Source organism: Pimephales promelas, chromosome 3 (assembly GCF_988280905.1).
Source record: "Pimephales promelas chromosome 3, fPimPro1.hap1.1, whole genome shotgun sequence".
Classification (NCBI taxonomy): domain Eukaryota; kingdom Metazoa; phylum Chordata; class Actinopteri; order Cypriniformes; family Leuciscidae; genus Pimephales; species Pimephales promelas.
The window spans coordinates 22,992,947-23,008,211 of NC_142771.1; the positions used below are offsets into that span (position 1 = coordinate 22,992,947).

The following is a 15,265-nucleotide window of genomic DNA, read 5'->3' on the forward strand; positions in this document are numbered from 1 at the left end:
GAAATGGAATTCCATTTAAAAACATTAAATGAAATTTGTATATGATTTTTTCTCTGTCCACGTATAGAAAAAGAATGATGCATGAAAAATCATGTCAGAGTGTGTTGAGTTCATGAAATATAAGATAAGAAAGATAAAATGCATTATTCACTGCAATTTATATGTTTATTTTCTCTGCATAAATATTAATATTAAGCAGCAATGTCATGCAGCCCAGTTGGCCAGTTATGCAGACCTCCAGCGACCTGGTAACCTCCAGCAACAAAATCATTATCAGTCTAAATGATTTTTGTATTCTCTTTGCATGGAATCTCTCTTTGAATCCGTCTCTCTCTTTCTCTTACACGAGTGTCAATATCTGCATCATGCTGTGAGACATGATGTTAGGTATTAGCCTCTTGCTGTGTACCTGTCAGTGTCTGTCTGCCCATCTCCAGCCTTCTCTATTCTACCTTTCCTTTCCACTCTCTCCATTCTCATTCCCCGTCACTGTCGCTGTATGTCTATCCACACATATCTGTTTTTCTCCCTCCCTGTCCTTCTCCCTCTCTCTCTCCTGTTGTGGTGATCAAACGTGCCTTGTGTGTCTCTCTGCAGTGCTGTGTGATCAGAGTGGAGAGTGAACACAAGAGAGAGAGAGACTGTGTGTGTGGTTGGTTTCTCCGAGACCCGAGGAACATGCTGTCCCCTTCTGGCTGGGAATACTAAAGGCACAATCCCACAGCTGCTGCCTTTGTGTCTCTAGCCCCTGACCACACTTATATAACCCCAGACTACAAAGCCAACTGTCCAGCAAGCCTAAAATTCAGCGTGTCTCTGTCATCCATTCAAACAGTCAGGATTGAGATGCACCACAGAGTTGAGCTGTGTCTGTTGGGGGGTCTCGAATTTGTGATGCTCATAAAGCAGCTGGCATCTGATTCTGAGCTCAGCTGAATTCACCCAGATCAGGAAGAGTTTAGGAGACTCGAAGATTATTGAAATGTTAAATTGTAAAAACATGGAAAAAGAATGGCATGCTGCCTTGATTTGAAATGTAAACTTCAAATGCATGCTGAGATGCACAGTGCGAAGTCGCCAACTTTCTGCTGAGTCAATAGCTACAGACCTCCATACTTTGTGTGGCCTTCAGATTAGCTCAAGAACAGTCCGTATAGAGCTTTGTTGAATGGGTTTCCATGGCCAAGCAGCTGCATCCAAGCCTTCTATTACCAAGTGCAATGCAAAGCATCGGATGCAGTTGTGTAAAGCGCGTCGTCAATGGGCTCTAGAGCAGTGGAGACATGTTCTCAGTGGAGAAATGTTCAACCTAGACGAGTCTGGGTTGGTGGTTTCCAGGAGAACGGTACTTGCCTGACTGCATTGTGTCCAGTGTAAATATTGGTGGAGGGGGAATTATGGTGTGGGGTTGTTTTTCAGGGGTTGGGCTTGGCCCTTTAGTTCCAGTGAAAGAACTCTTAATGCTTCAGCAACCCAAGACATTTTGGACAATTCATGCTCCCAACTTTGTGTGCTCCCACAAATATGAATATATATTCGTGCTCCCACAAATATGAATACATATTCATGCTCCCACATTTCACAATATTTGTGTTTTTACTGTAGTGGTGATGCTATAAATGCAGCCCTGGAGAGCATAAGAGACTTCTTTAAAAAAAAAAAAAAAAGATTTTTAAAAAGCATAAAATGTGAGTGTGTGTGATATATATTAATATAGAACTATTACTATTATATTTAAATAAATTACAACAACAATAACATTATGATAGTAAAGAAATAGTTTTTCAGCCTTTTTTCATAAAAACAAAAGCATCTTCTGATTTATTGTTTTATCGAGGGCCTTTGTTGCTGCCTTCACTTGTTATCGGAAATGTCCTACTTTCCAGTTTTGAAGTCATGATTATAAGTTGCATTCAATGCTGCATCGTGCCATGTCATAATTAGTCTTAAAATGAGAATGGGTGTAGTTCAATTGACCTATGGCTAAGCCACGCCCTCAAACGCGATGAGCCAATCACAGCGCGCAGCTAACCCAATACACTTGGACATTCTCTGCTTCCACGTCCATTGAAATGCATTGCAGTTAGTCGGTTTTCATTCGTTTTTCTTGTCATTTTAAGTTTAAAATGATCAAATAGTGTGCATGGGTCAACGTAAGAAAAGTTAATGTTTCAACCGTTAATTCAACCGTAAAGCAACTCTGCAAACGAGAACTTAACTGGCAGAATGAAGTAATAAGGAACAGCTCACGTGACAAAAATACTTTGAGAATGTAAAGAATGTAAATTATGACATAGCCCCAACAAATTCAGCTCTCTCACTCACACAATGAACAGCCCCGTGGCTAATTAGATGTCTCACCCATTGTTCAGCGTGACGATCTCTGCCATGACCTATCGGTTTTCATTAAACCGAGAAAAATGGAATTTTGTTTTATTTACGATCACTGAGAAATGTTCTATTATTTAAAATGCAAAAAAAATAAAATAAATATCATTTATTATTTTCAAGTTGAAAAGGATTCATTTGCCTGGATCCACGCCGAAGAAAACGTCTAAATGTCACATTTTTAATGAAGCAGCCTAAATATTCCACTTAGGAAAATGTGTATGTCAGGTTTTCATTAAAGTCCCTGTAAAGTCAATTCTACAAAAAAGTTCTAAACACATTATAAATGTTACATATATTGCTAAAACATATTACAAAGTCTGTGAACTGTGAAGTACTGAAATGTGGAGTTAGACCGTTAAACAGTTTTTCACCATTGCAATTTTACGGATTAATTGGGCGGGGCTAAAACAGGGCTCCGTGACGCACTGGAACCCATGAGCTGCTGGACACCCCCCTATTTGATGACGCACTGAGTCTGATCTCCCCCTCTCCACACACACACACTCCCCGAGCACATTCGCATTCACCGCTCAATCGCGAGTGACTGTCAGTACTATTAGTTACTACAGCTGAGCCTACAGTTTTCTAGCTAGCTATGCCTTCGACACGGACATGCATGGGCTACTACCTGGATGCGATCATGTACAAAACAGATCGGTATCTTCATTTAAATTCCCCAAAAACGATCACATCAAGAAGAGGTTTTTAGAGAGCCTAACGTTACCTTGATGAAGAGCTGAGGATCACCCCCAACACCCGCCTCTGTAGTGATCATTTTACACTGGATCGATTTATAAACTTTCCTCAGAGACAACTTGGATTCACTGATAATTCACTGATAATCCGCTGTTACTGGTGAACGGGGCCGAAACGACGATCTCCCGACTCAGCTTTCATCCTCCCGTCTCCAAAAGCTAATCAGCTAATATCACCATCAACAGCTTTCCCGTGAGTGGGCGTGGTTTCAGCACAGCCAGTGGACACGCCCCCAGCGTTTGAGAGCAGAGAATCTGCTCATTTTTTCATGATTTTGATAGCTTATTTTATGTACTTCCCGACTTTTTTTATCATTCAAATTTGGCTAATTACACATTTTTCTGTGGTGTGACAAACTCAGAACACATACTTAATTTTGACTTTACAGGGACTTTAAACCGAGAAAAATTGAATTTTGTTTTATTTACGATCGCTGAGAAATGTTCTATTATTTAAAATAAAATAAAAAAACATTTATTATTTTCAAGGTGAAAAGGATTCATTTGCCTGGATCTACGCAGAAGAAAACGTCTAAATGTCACGTTTTTAATGAAGCAGCCTAATGAGTAAAATGTCTATTTTTCCGGCGTCACCCAGCTCCTCGTTTAAAACAACGTATGGGCTATATGCACGCATAAGTTCCGCATTTGACGTAAGGATGCTCGTCCATTTCCGGTTGTGTAGATTAAAGCGGAGGAAAACCGGAGAAAACGGGATTATGGCAGAGTCTTCAATATTTACTGTCCTCCCGTCTTTGAAACGAAACGTACATACGTTTAGATGTAATTTTATATATAGTTATGTTTATTTAATATAATTTTAAAAAGAAGCATAAACACAACGAGGGGTGTCTGTTTTATCTGTTTTTGTGACTAACGTTTCATTAGTATAACCATGGAGTATAAAATTCAATATAAATTCTCGGTATTGCATTGGACTCTATGATCGGCGGAAGTTATCGAGCATCCCTAATGCTTCACCGGAAATAACGCCGTGCATAGAGCCCATTACATCGACGTTAACCGTGTTAACCATAACCTTTTAAATACTCGACCTAGTGCCGTTGCTTAGCAACGGGAAGAAACTCCTGTAACTTCAGTGCCCAACCCGTATCACGACAAGACGTGAAATAATCATGTTGGTCCACTTTTGAAAACGTGTAGCTGTCACGGTTTAGTTTAAACTCAAAACCATAAATAGGGCTATACTGCCCTCTTGTGTCAAATTATATTTCTATATTTATTTTTCCAACAAATAAAACCAAACCATCAATAAAAACCCATTCAATACACCTTCGGACTCAACAAACTCAGTGGCTCAATTGATAAAGCGTTGGGCTTTAATTAAGGAGTTCAATCCCCATTCTTGCTTATGTTAAATTGTTGTGATTATATCAAACACAGTGGCCAAAACAACATTTCTTCAACCCGGTATCACGACAAGATGTGAAATAATCACGTTGGTCCACTTTTGAAAACGTGTAGATGTCACGGTTTAACCCCCTCAAACGTGAAACTTACACGTTTGCGTTAACACGCTCCAGTAGAGAGATATCCAGATGTTTATTCGCCTCTGCCATAACGACCTATCGGTTTTCATTAAACCGAGAAAATTTGAATTTTGTTTTATTTACGATCACTGAGAAATGTTCTATTATTTAAAATACAAAAAAAAAAAAAAAAAAAACATTTATTATTTTCAAGGTGAAAATGATTCATTTGCCTGGATCCACGCTGAAGAAAACGTCTAAATGTTACATTTTTAATGAAGCAGGCTAAATAGTCCACTTTGGAAAATGTGTAGATGTCAGGTTTTCATTAAACCGAGAAAAATTGAATTTTGTTTTATTTACGATCACTCAACCCTTTCCTTTGTCTCTCTTCACATGTACATGCAAGGTGGGATGTCGTGCAGTGCGCCACTCGCCCTCTAGCGGTTAGCTGAGAAAGCGCGTGCCAGGCCTGTCTTCTGCTCAGGAGTCTGGTGATGCTGTCTGTTGCTGTCTTTAAGAATGCTGTGTCCATAGGAACCGGCTCAGAATACTGATTCCACAGTGCAGCACTTGTGCATCAGGGCTGCAGTTAGACTCTAGCCAAGGACTGTCCACTGTCTTTACCTCCTTCTCTTCCGAAGATAAAACAAACGTGTATTATATTTGGAAATTAATCTATGGCAACATATGATTTATGGCATAGAATATGACCCTCCTGAACTAGCTATGCTTTTATTACATAGACATAAAAAGATTTCTTCAATTCTTTCCGAGCATGTTTTCTTTATATCGCGTAGATGCCCTTTTGACGACATCTGATTTGTGTGCCTTATGACACTAGCGGTGCTATGTTGGAAGTGTATTCGGGCATTGTATCATGTGTATTGTATTGAAATGCAAGGCAAAATAACCAAGGACAAATATTTATAAACATTTACACATTTACAATTTCAGTCTGTAAAAACATACCAATATATAACATATATTTTCTGCATTAATCATACGCTATAAAACAATGTTAGTGCTGAATATGTTAAACAACACATTTAGAGACCATGAACAATAATGAAGAGTATAGTTATGACATGAGAGGGAAAGAGGAGGAGGGGTGGAGTGCAGAAGATAGGACATTGAGGGGAATAGCTGTTTGCCCTGCTAGAGTTCCTTACGTAAGAGCACAGTGGAGAGACGAAACCAACCCATACTCGCCCCTCGGCCACAATGACATACTGCTCCGGCCCTTTCATCCCTGCTCTTCTCTCTTTTACTGCACACTCCATTATTATACCTCACAAGGAGTTCTGTTTAATTACAGAAACATCTGGTCCTCCCTCAATTATTCGTTGATAACTATTATACTAAGTAACTACACAAATTTAAATACATTTCTTTCTAGTTTATAATAAAACAAACTGGATATAATGTACATTCTTTGAATTGACTAACTGGTAATATAATTGAACATCATTCTTTTAATGACTGAAATATCTAATGTGTGTAATTGCATTAAAGATTGTTGTAAAAATGTGTAAATGTATATTGTTTTAGCTAAGTTGTCAGCCAATGTATCAGCTTGTGCATCTTTATGCTATGATAGTAAAAAAGCTAGCTTAACATTAATAATCATAATAACATAGGCTGCGTTCACACGATTTTTTGAAAAAATTCTATTTTTTTGCAAGGCCGTTCAAATTTCCAATTAAATGCGACCTTTTGTGATCTCCTGTGTGAACATGAACGTGAAATGACCCAGAAGTGACAGAAGAGTACTCAATGGTCAACAACGTCACTTGTTGTTTGCTGAAGAAGCTAAACATGGATGTCAACAGAGTAGCTCATTTAGCAATTTTAAAGTTATTTTCCCAAAAGAGCCAAAACAATTACAATCTTCTCATTCCCGCCTACTTCAACGCAGAACTATGAAGTTTGTCGAATATCAATGACGTGCGGGTCGGAGACATGTGACCTGGCCATTCAGATTGAAGTCGCATTTCAAACGATCGAGTACATATCAGGGGTGAGTTTCCCGAAAGCATCGTTAGCCAACTATGGTCGCAAGTTCCGTCGTTACCAATAGACTTCAATGGAAATTGCGACCAACTTGCGACCATAGTTGGCTAACGATGTTTTCGGGAAACTCACCCATTAAAAGTAATTTAAAGCAATGGGATCACTTGAGGTCCTAGGGAACCCCCGATTTTGAGGAAGGATCTGATTTAATGTGACACCTGCATAAAAAACATCTGTCTTCAAAATCTGTAGAACCACATCCAAGGCTGTATACCACGGCTGCCACATCATCAAGTTCTGACGAAAGCCATCTCAATAGACCTTATTAGCAGCATCATGAAGGGTATGAAAGTGAGGCTGTGAGGGACAGACCTGCCGTGTTTCCATTGGCATCAGTTGTAAAAAAAGCTCTTAGATTACTTACAATTTTACACAGCTTACATTGTCAAAGTTTTTTTGTCAACTGAAATTTCTTGGAAAGATGTTTTCCAGTGTTTCGTGAGCAAAACAATCCAAAAACACATTAAATAACAGTACAGCTCATTGAAAAGATGCATGTCTGTCCCTCACAGCCTCACTTTCATTCCCATTCAAAATCAAAGATGGCGCTGCTGTAAATACGGTCTATTTGAAGGATCTTTGGAAGGCTTTGTATCTTTTCTTTGTGTCACCCACAATCCTTTGCACACATTCCAATTCGCAAACTAGATTTGGCACAAAACGAGTCGGCACTGAACTCCTGCTTAAAGTGAAAGTCAGATAATAAAAAAAATTTTATTACCAAGTATTTTTCCCAAATTGATTTTTATTAGTATTTTTGTGCCGTGACCGCAGCAGACATGTACCAGACATGTGTTCATTGATGAGGACACAACCTAGCTAGAATGCCATTCAGTCTTCCATTTGAAAAGCACCCTTTGAGCCAATGACCACTGCAATGCCATGTGATTAGGCTATATGCTAATTAGTCAAACCTTGACCCGTTAGTTTTTCCCAGTGAAATCCAGGTCTAGGATTCATGAGTCAAATAATCAAAACTGTCTTTCATCTCCCCTCCCCCTCTATATCTCTCTGATGCTTGCTTGAAGTGGCCCGTTAAAGTATTAGTAAGCCTTTCTCTTTGAAAAAGCACAAAAAAAGACAAGCTGCGACAGAAAAGTGATGACAACACTCCAAGGTCTAAGCTCATCACAAAACGACAGAGCCATCCTTTATAAATCCTTATGAATATTTCCGTAAGGTTTGTTGGTGTGGGGCGAAGCAATTCTTGCCAAGAGTGCAGAAAATCTACCATGTGAGGAAAGAGAAAGGTCTGAATAGTGTGTGAAGAGCTTCCAGGGTTCTTATTACGCTGTGAAATGATGGGGGAAGCAATTTTGCAACGAGTCAGTGAGGACAAAGAGTCTTAATTAGGTGAGCTCCCTTTGGACTCTGTCATAAACAAAAGCCTCAATCCGAACTTGACACCCCCCCGATGCACACAGGGATGCTTGGTTCTCAAGGACAAAAACTACAGGCCTTGCGTAACTAAACTATTGTTGCTTGAGATGGCTACAGCAAACAGCTTTACACACATAGAAAACAGGCAGAGGTGCAAAGAAAGTCCTCAGCAGCTCCCGACCAATGTGTGATGTAATGGTGGGATTGGGTGGGAGGCCAGAGGGAGTGGGGAAAGCCAGCTGTTTCTTTGCTGAGGACATCTGGGCATGAGTGCTGTGGGGTGTTGTGGTTGGACAGATGAATGTTACAGAGGAAGGTAGAATTCCTGACACAGCCCTCATCCGTCTTATTCCAATGCTGGCGTCAGCCTACAAGCTAATTAGCTCGTTATTAAAGTGATTTTGCAGAATATTATACACCTGCTTTGAGATGTAAGCTTGTCAAATATGGATGACTGTGGAATAACAAGTAGCACATAAAACAAGCGTTTTGTCAAAAGTTCGAGCTAAGACTTTTCCAACCTCTTTCTGAATCAACTTTTGTCCTCCAGGAGCTATGTGAATGTACAATACTAATTAAGGTTTATAAAGCATTCATTATTGACCAAGCACCTGAAGGCCAGGATTTTCGCTGAGTTGGGGGATTCTACAAGGGTGCCATTGATCCACTTCCTGCTCTGCAGTATTGCTTTAGTAGAGTAACCTTTCACAGAGGTCATTCACAGAACACAAAGTTAGACCACATTTCTGGGCAAAAGTCACTTTGGTTGAGTCCATAGATCTAAGATTATGGCAACTTTTAACTGTATTATTTGGTTTCAGTTTTAATGAACATTACATTTCAATTCTGTCTGAGCATTTGGAGAAGACAAACTTAAAGTCTGCATGAAAAAGTAAGTTGTGCAAGTCTTTTATTCCCTATTGTGATGTAGATGCAAGTGAAACAGCTGATCAAACTAGAGAGGTGTCGAGCACCAATGTTTCTCAATGAAGGGGCCCTCAGAATTATTTATTTAACAAGACAGCATTGAGCCAAACATAAAATTAAAAGGTTTTCCCTTAAAGTGTAAATGGGTTGACCATTTACACTTTAAAGTGCAGGTTGACCACCACAACCAATTAATGTGTACATAGTCAAGAGATCTTAAAGTAATCCATATTGAGTGGTTCAGGCCAAATTTTGTTTGAAGAGCCTTGATCTCTCTGTAGAGTGCCAAAGTTTTGACGTCACTTTGCAGGGCAAAATACGCAAGCGCATCCGGTTCCCTTGCCCTAAAGTCTATTGGTTTTTGCTAAATCACCTGAAATCTAAAATAAGTTCTGTGGTTAACAAAGCCTCTAAATATTTTCATGTTTTGAGAGGACAAAACACCAGTTGTAACCTATTTGTTTTTTTTTTGTTTTTTACTTTATATTGGCTTCAAAATGTATGCATTTTGAATTAACTTGTAAAGATTGTTGATAGACAAAACGTGCAAGGGTCACAACTCTAAAACACATCTTTTTTTGAGATTTTCCAGAAGTCTATGGGGAAAGACCAGTTTTTCAATGGAGGGAACCCATGCACCGCTAACTTTCAAGTTGTCCTACAAAGTGACGTTATAACTACGGCACTCTATATGATTAACATTTATTATAGGATCTCAAAAGTCAATTGTAGTAAACAAAAGCCCAAACATGCTCACCTGATGTGCAAGAACCAATGAGGTTTATTCTCACATTATACAGCACATTTGAGCATCTGCCAGATCAAGGAGGTTCATTCTCACTCACATGTCAAGGAGGCTAAGTTGAGCATGTTAGTGGTAGCTAAATGTATGTGAAGTGCCTTTAGTTACAGTTAAACAAAGCCTCTGCAGAAAATTGACTTGATCCATTTGAATTGAGTATATTAACTTTTTGACGCGTTTGTGTCCGTTGTGTAGCAGTCTATGTTGACAAAAAGCTCAAGATTTCTTCAAAAGAACTTTCTTCCAAAAATGATTTGTAACCTCACAGGTTTGTAATGTAATGAGAAGTTTCATTTTTGGGTGAACTCTGAGAACCAGCACCACTACAATATTCAGCTACATCAATACTTTTAAGGTTTACCATGTTAATTTGATTTCTAGTCCTGGAAGACATTAAATACTGGCAAATAAATGTGTTGCTTTTTCATCTCATTAGGCTCAAGTATAGTTTAAACTTAATCAGCATATTAAATTATATGCTGATTAATTAGAAGCGTCTTATCAAATTTTAGAGCCCAGCTCAGTGTAAATTCTTATATTAAATAGGAACTATATAAATATAGGGACAACAAATTGATAGACAGGCATCATTTTGTTTATTTTTATTAAATGACTCTGCAGTACTGCATGACAACACCAGACAGAGCAGAGGACGAGCACATTTATGACATTTCCTCCTTGGCGAGACGGTCTTTCTTGAGGGGTCCCTGTTGGGAAGGCAAAAATAAAAAAGGTTAACAGCCAATTCAAATTTAAGATGAATTACTACACGTTTAAGTACAACTGGAGTCATGTCATCAGAGAGTGAACAGGGAGAAAGCACAAAGAGGCACTACTCCCCTGCCTCACGGAGTTTTAATTTTGCACTGGAATGGAACCCAAATCTCAGACTGATTAGCTGACACAGGTTACGAACAGTGCACTGACGTGGCTAGGATCATGAGGCAGCAGATTCATAGCATTCTTAAGCTAAGGTTGTCATTTCAGGTCAGTTGCAAGAATCGGTTTATGAGCAATGTCATTCAATTAAGATCTCTACAGGGTTAAGGTCTAAATACTACCAATTAAAGCTTTTTCATAAGGATCCAGCCAAGCATGATGCGCATCAATGAGTTACCAAGCACTGACACCCTGTAGACTCAGGCCTGGCCTAATTCTGACCAACATATTTGAACCACAAGTCTGAGAGGGTGCTGCGAGAAATCACGGCGTTAGTCATGCACTTACCATGAAGTTTTTCTTCTCCTCGATGGTCTGGAAACGTCCATGACCAAACTTGGAGGTGGTGTCGATGAATTTGAGATCGATCTTCTCCAGGGCACGACGGCTGGACTGGACCAGAAGAGATTTGCGCAGAGTCAAAACCCTCTTCTTTGTTCCGATCACACAGCCTTTCAGCATGAGGAAGTCGTTGGTCACCTCACCATAGTGTACAAATCCACCCTAGGGAAACACAAGTGTCAGTTTAAAAAGCAACTACATAGTCTGAAGAAAATCAAAAACTACATTAGATAGACATCTACACACTTACAAGGGGGTTGATGCTCTTGTTGGACAGATCATAATCAGTAGAGGCGTTGCCCTTAATTAGTTTTCCATCCTTGGTGTGAAAGCCCATACCAATCTTGTAGATCTAATATTAAAAATATAAATGTATACAGATAAATATATGCACAAGTGATTCCAAAGGAACACTTGAATCCACTTCTGAGGGCTCACCTTCTTGTTGATCTCAGTTCGATGGTGGTAGCCTTTCTGACCGGCACGAGCAACAGAGAAGGCCACACGGGCAGGATGCCAGGCTCCAATACAGGCCACCTTACGCAGTCCACGATGGGTCTTGCGGGGAAGCTTCTTTGTGTGCCAACGGCTTGTCACACCTACAGTAACACATCTTTGATCAGAAAAGGCCTCTTTGAAGCTCATTTGCTTATAATATGGCAAGTGTGCAGTCAGAAGGAAGGCAGCATGGGAGTTTCCTCATGCGTTTCGGGCGCCATGCCTGACGCGATTAATCCATGTCTTTCATCATTATGTGCACAATGCTTGTCAAGTAAAATTAAAAACATGGGAACAGACAAAATGTTGAACAAAGAGCCATCCACCTACCCTTGCATCCATGACCCTTGGTAACGCCAATAACATCAATCATCTCATCCTGAGCAAAGACATTAGAGATGGGAATTGACTGCTCAAGCTTCTCTCTGGCCCAGTCAACTTTATCAGCAATAGAGCCTCCATTCAGTTGAACCTCCATCAAGTGGGACTTCTTCTGTCTGTGGGGCAGCAGGCGCATCTACAGACAAAAACGAACATTTGGTAAGTCTTCATGACAAAATTCTTATCTAATTATAAGAGGAGTAGTAATACAACCAAGTTCTGTATACCCAGCTTGACAATGCCCAATTTAATTGTAAATTAGCACGTAGAATTTAGAAGATTGAACTTAATTGGGGGATATTTCACAGGACAAGATAAAAATATGGCCAACTCCATGGAGTCAACCTGAAATAAGCTCACCTGTGTGTGGGCAATGATGCGAATGATCTGGCAGTACTTCTTCATGGAGGCAAAGTCTTTCTCCAGCTGCTTCTTGCCCTCCTCATCTTGCCACCTCTTGCAGTACTTGGTGAAGGCCTTCTTCTTGGACTTGTACCTGAACGCGGTAGATGAGGGCAGGGGAAAAGCAGAAAGAAAGGTTGGCACAGCCCCTTCATAGCCTAGCAGGCCAGTGGAAGGAGACTGGGCATAGCTGCTTTGCCCATCCTCATGGTAAAGGGGAGGCGTCGACAGCAATAGGTCATTTCGGCTCATGGCACGGTTTCTAAGGAGCCCTTTCCACCGGCCAGAGGAGCCCGGAGCTCATCAGGGCACAAGGCACCTGAGCGGAGCTGCACCACACCGACACATTAGAAAGGCTCAGGAAAACTTGATCGTTTAATCTGGCCAACATCTATCAGCTCCAGACTAAACATGCAAGCAATCACACGTTTTCAAAACCAAGCCTTACCAGTTCTTATAGAAGCGACGCTTGCACTCGTCACTGATGTGCTCAGCAAAGATGGTCTTATTAAAAAGTAACAGAATAAATTGATACACCATTTTACTTTATGCAATATGTAGTTAAAATTGCCATAGTTGGGTAGTCCTGTTCATCAAAAACAAAGCATCTAATTTACTTGTCTTCTTGTGGCATAATGTAATACAAAAAAAAAAAAAAAAATAGTAATGAGAGCAACATTCATACCCAACATTTCATAGTGATATGGATATAATTTCTTTCCACATTCACTTGTTTCCCAGAATGCCTAATTAAGTCCTATTTTGTAACAAAATCATTGATTAGGCCTGGAACCATAATATTTTACTGAATTGTTGTTTTAAAACAAACACTTATAACATTGGTCAGATTTAAGTGACAAAATATTATTTTCCATGAATGCTAAATTTGATCCCTAAATTAATTCAATTCATTTTAAGACCTCCAAAGATTTGGCATTGCTGGAAAGCCCTGAATGTGCTCTTTACAAGACATTAACTAAGACTTAAACATGTAACGTGTATGGCGTCAGAAATTCACTAAACTCCACTAACAGAGCACAAGTCTATTTCTGGGTCCCAGGAGCATAAACGGCAGCGTAAGAAAACACTGACTACCCCTTTAAATTGTGCCAAAAAAAAAAAAAAAAAGTACTTCGACTGCCCAAGACAGTCAGGCCCTAAAATGAAGTCACGTGAAGATAAACCATAATGAAAACAGTTTAACTCAAGCACTGCAAATTTAACAATCGAAATGGATTATAATATCTAACTAATGCCTTCGTAAGTCCAAAAAAAAAATGATTTATGTGTTAAAGCCTTTTACATTCTAAAGCTCAAAGCAGAGAAGAACGCTGCCATTTTCCCCTACGGTCAATCAAACACCATGTGTAAAAAAAAACTCAGGCCTAGAGATGAAAAACAATTTATAACCACATCAAATCAGTCGTTTACCTTCTATGTGTAATATATTGAACATGATGAGTCTAAAGTCAGAAGGATGCCTTTGATTTAGGTTGGATTGTGAAAACAAGTCAGGCACTCACCATTTTGTCCCCGGTCCGATTGAAAGAGATCGACTGAGAGGCGGTGCTTCTTTATAAAGCAAAACGGGCGTTCGACGCGTCTGCGTCACGGAATACGCGTGTGCGTCACGCCAAATGCGGGCTCGTGCGTTGCGATCATAGACCTTTCTCACAACTTCCGTATTTGTGACCGGAAATACGCAATTGTCGTGGTAATCTTCTTCCGCTCCATTCATAACAGATAGCGCCGAAGGCAACTAGTGAGAGTTGTTTCGTACCGATCTTTTTTGTTATTCCCAAAAGCAGCCATACCTGTCGTTTTCATTCCTTCCCTCGTCAGTTCCCTGTCGATGAAGTTCGACGGAAATGGATTCAGGCAATCTGGCGGGATGTTATTGATCCTGTGATCTTCTGTACTTCTCATGTCACCATTCACTAATAAGCCGTCATTGTTTGTTTATTTTTTATGTTTTATGATTTGCGTATTTTTGAAGTAACGTTAGTTCATGTTCAACTGTATTAAGATATTTGTATCCAGCGGAATAAGCACATAAAATATACACCACAATATAAAACAAGATAAATAAGAACACACAACAGTGGGCTACATATACATTTAAAATATTAATATATACCATTCTGAGTATTTAACAATCTGAGTGTACAAGGAATAAATTAATATTTGTATAATTTTTCTTCATCTTTGATCGTTCTATCAACAGCAGTGCAAAAAAATCAGGATAACTGTTGAATAAAACTGACAGATTTCTTTCTGGTATTCACATCAAAATGTAGTTTATTGTAAATAATACTCCCTAAATATTAATAACTTTCCACACACTCCACCTTCTTACCTTTAATGAACGTATATTGGGAAGAATGAGCTTCAGTTCTAAAATCAATATCACATCTTTGGTCTTAGATACATCAGCTGCAGACAAGCATCACCACAGCATTTTACAAAGTCATCAACAACAGTACCATGACAAGTTTACATTTTTTCGAAGTTTTGAAGACTCTCTGATCAATTTTCTCCTCCCAGAGTAGGTTTTTCTGATGTGTTAACAGTTGACGGGAACTCCGTTTCCACAACGATTACGTATTTCCGGTTTTTGTGAAAAAGGTCTATTATGGCTCAATGTGTGCAGTCCATACGATGTGAAATTTTCACATTTAATCCTTCTGTGTCTAGATTAATGGTAAACACATGTAAGAAAATCTGTCATATGCAACCAATCTCACTTAATGTTTCTTTTTTTTGCACATGTTTTTTTTCTTGCTATAACTCGAAAAACAAGTTACTGTAGTAGGGCAGAGAATATGAGTAAACTCTTTACTGCCCTAGTATGTCAGAAATCCATTTAAAGGTAGGCTAGACTTGTG

The 15,265-nt window shown here is 39.4% G+C and overlaps 1 protein-coding gene and 2 non-coding genes across 3 annotated transcripts; all 3 read right to left on the bottom strand.

Annotated features, from left to right (window-relative positions):
• Window positions 1-10,397: 10,397 nt before the first annotated feature.
• On the bottom strand, window positions 10,398-12,887 carry rpl3 (ribosomal protein L3). The gene is made up of 7 exons (XM_089128511.1): window positions 12,829-12,887; window positions 12,339-12,474; window positions 11,928-12,114; window positions 11,538-11,698; window positions 11,350-11,451; window positions 11,046-11,261; window positions 10,398-10,525 (listed from the first exon to the last, which is right to left on the bottom strand). Exons 2-7 carry the CDS (start codon window positions 12,381-12,383, stop codon window positions 10,481-10,483), a joined length of 756 nt encoding a protein of 251 aa, XP_088984637.1. The 5' UTR covers window positions 12,384-12,474; window positions 12,829-12,887; the 3' UTR covers window positions 10,398-10,480.
• Window positions 10,608-10,741, bottom strand: LOC120490531 (small nucleolar RNA SNORA54). The gene has a single exon (XR_005625057.1). It is a non-coding gene; the product is annotated as a small nucleolar RNA SNORA54 (small nucleolar RNA).
• LOC120490532 (small nucleolar RNA U83B) lies at window positions 11,764-11,860 on the bottom strand. Its single transcript, XR_005625058.1, has one exon. It is a non-coding gene; the product is annotated as a small nucleolar RNA U83B (small nucleolar RNA).
• Window positions 12,888-15,265: the final 2,378 nt, after the last annotated feature.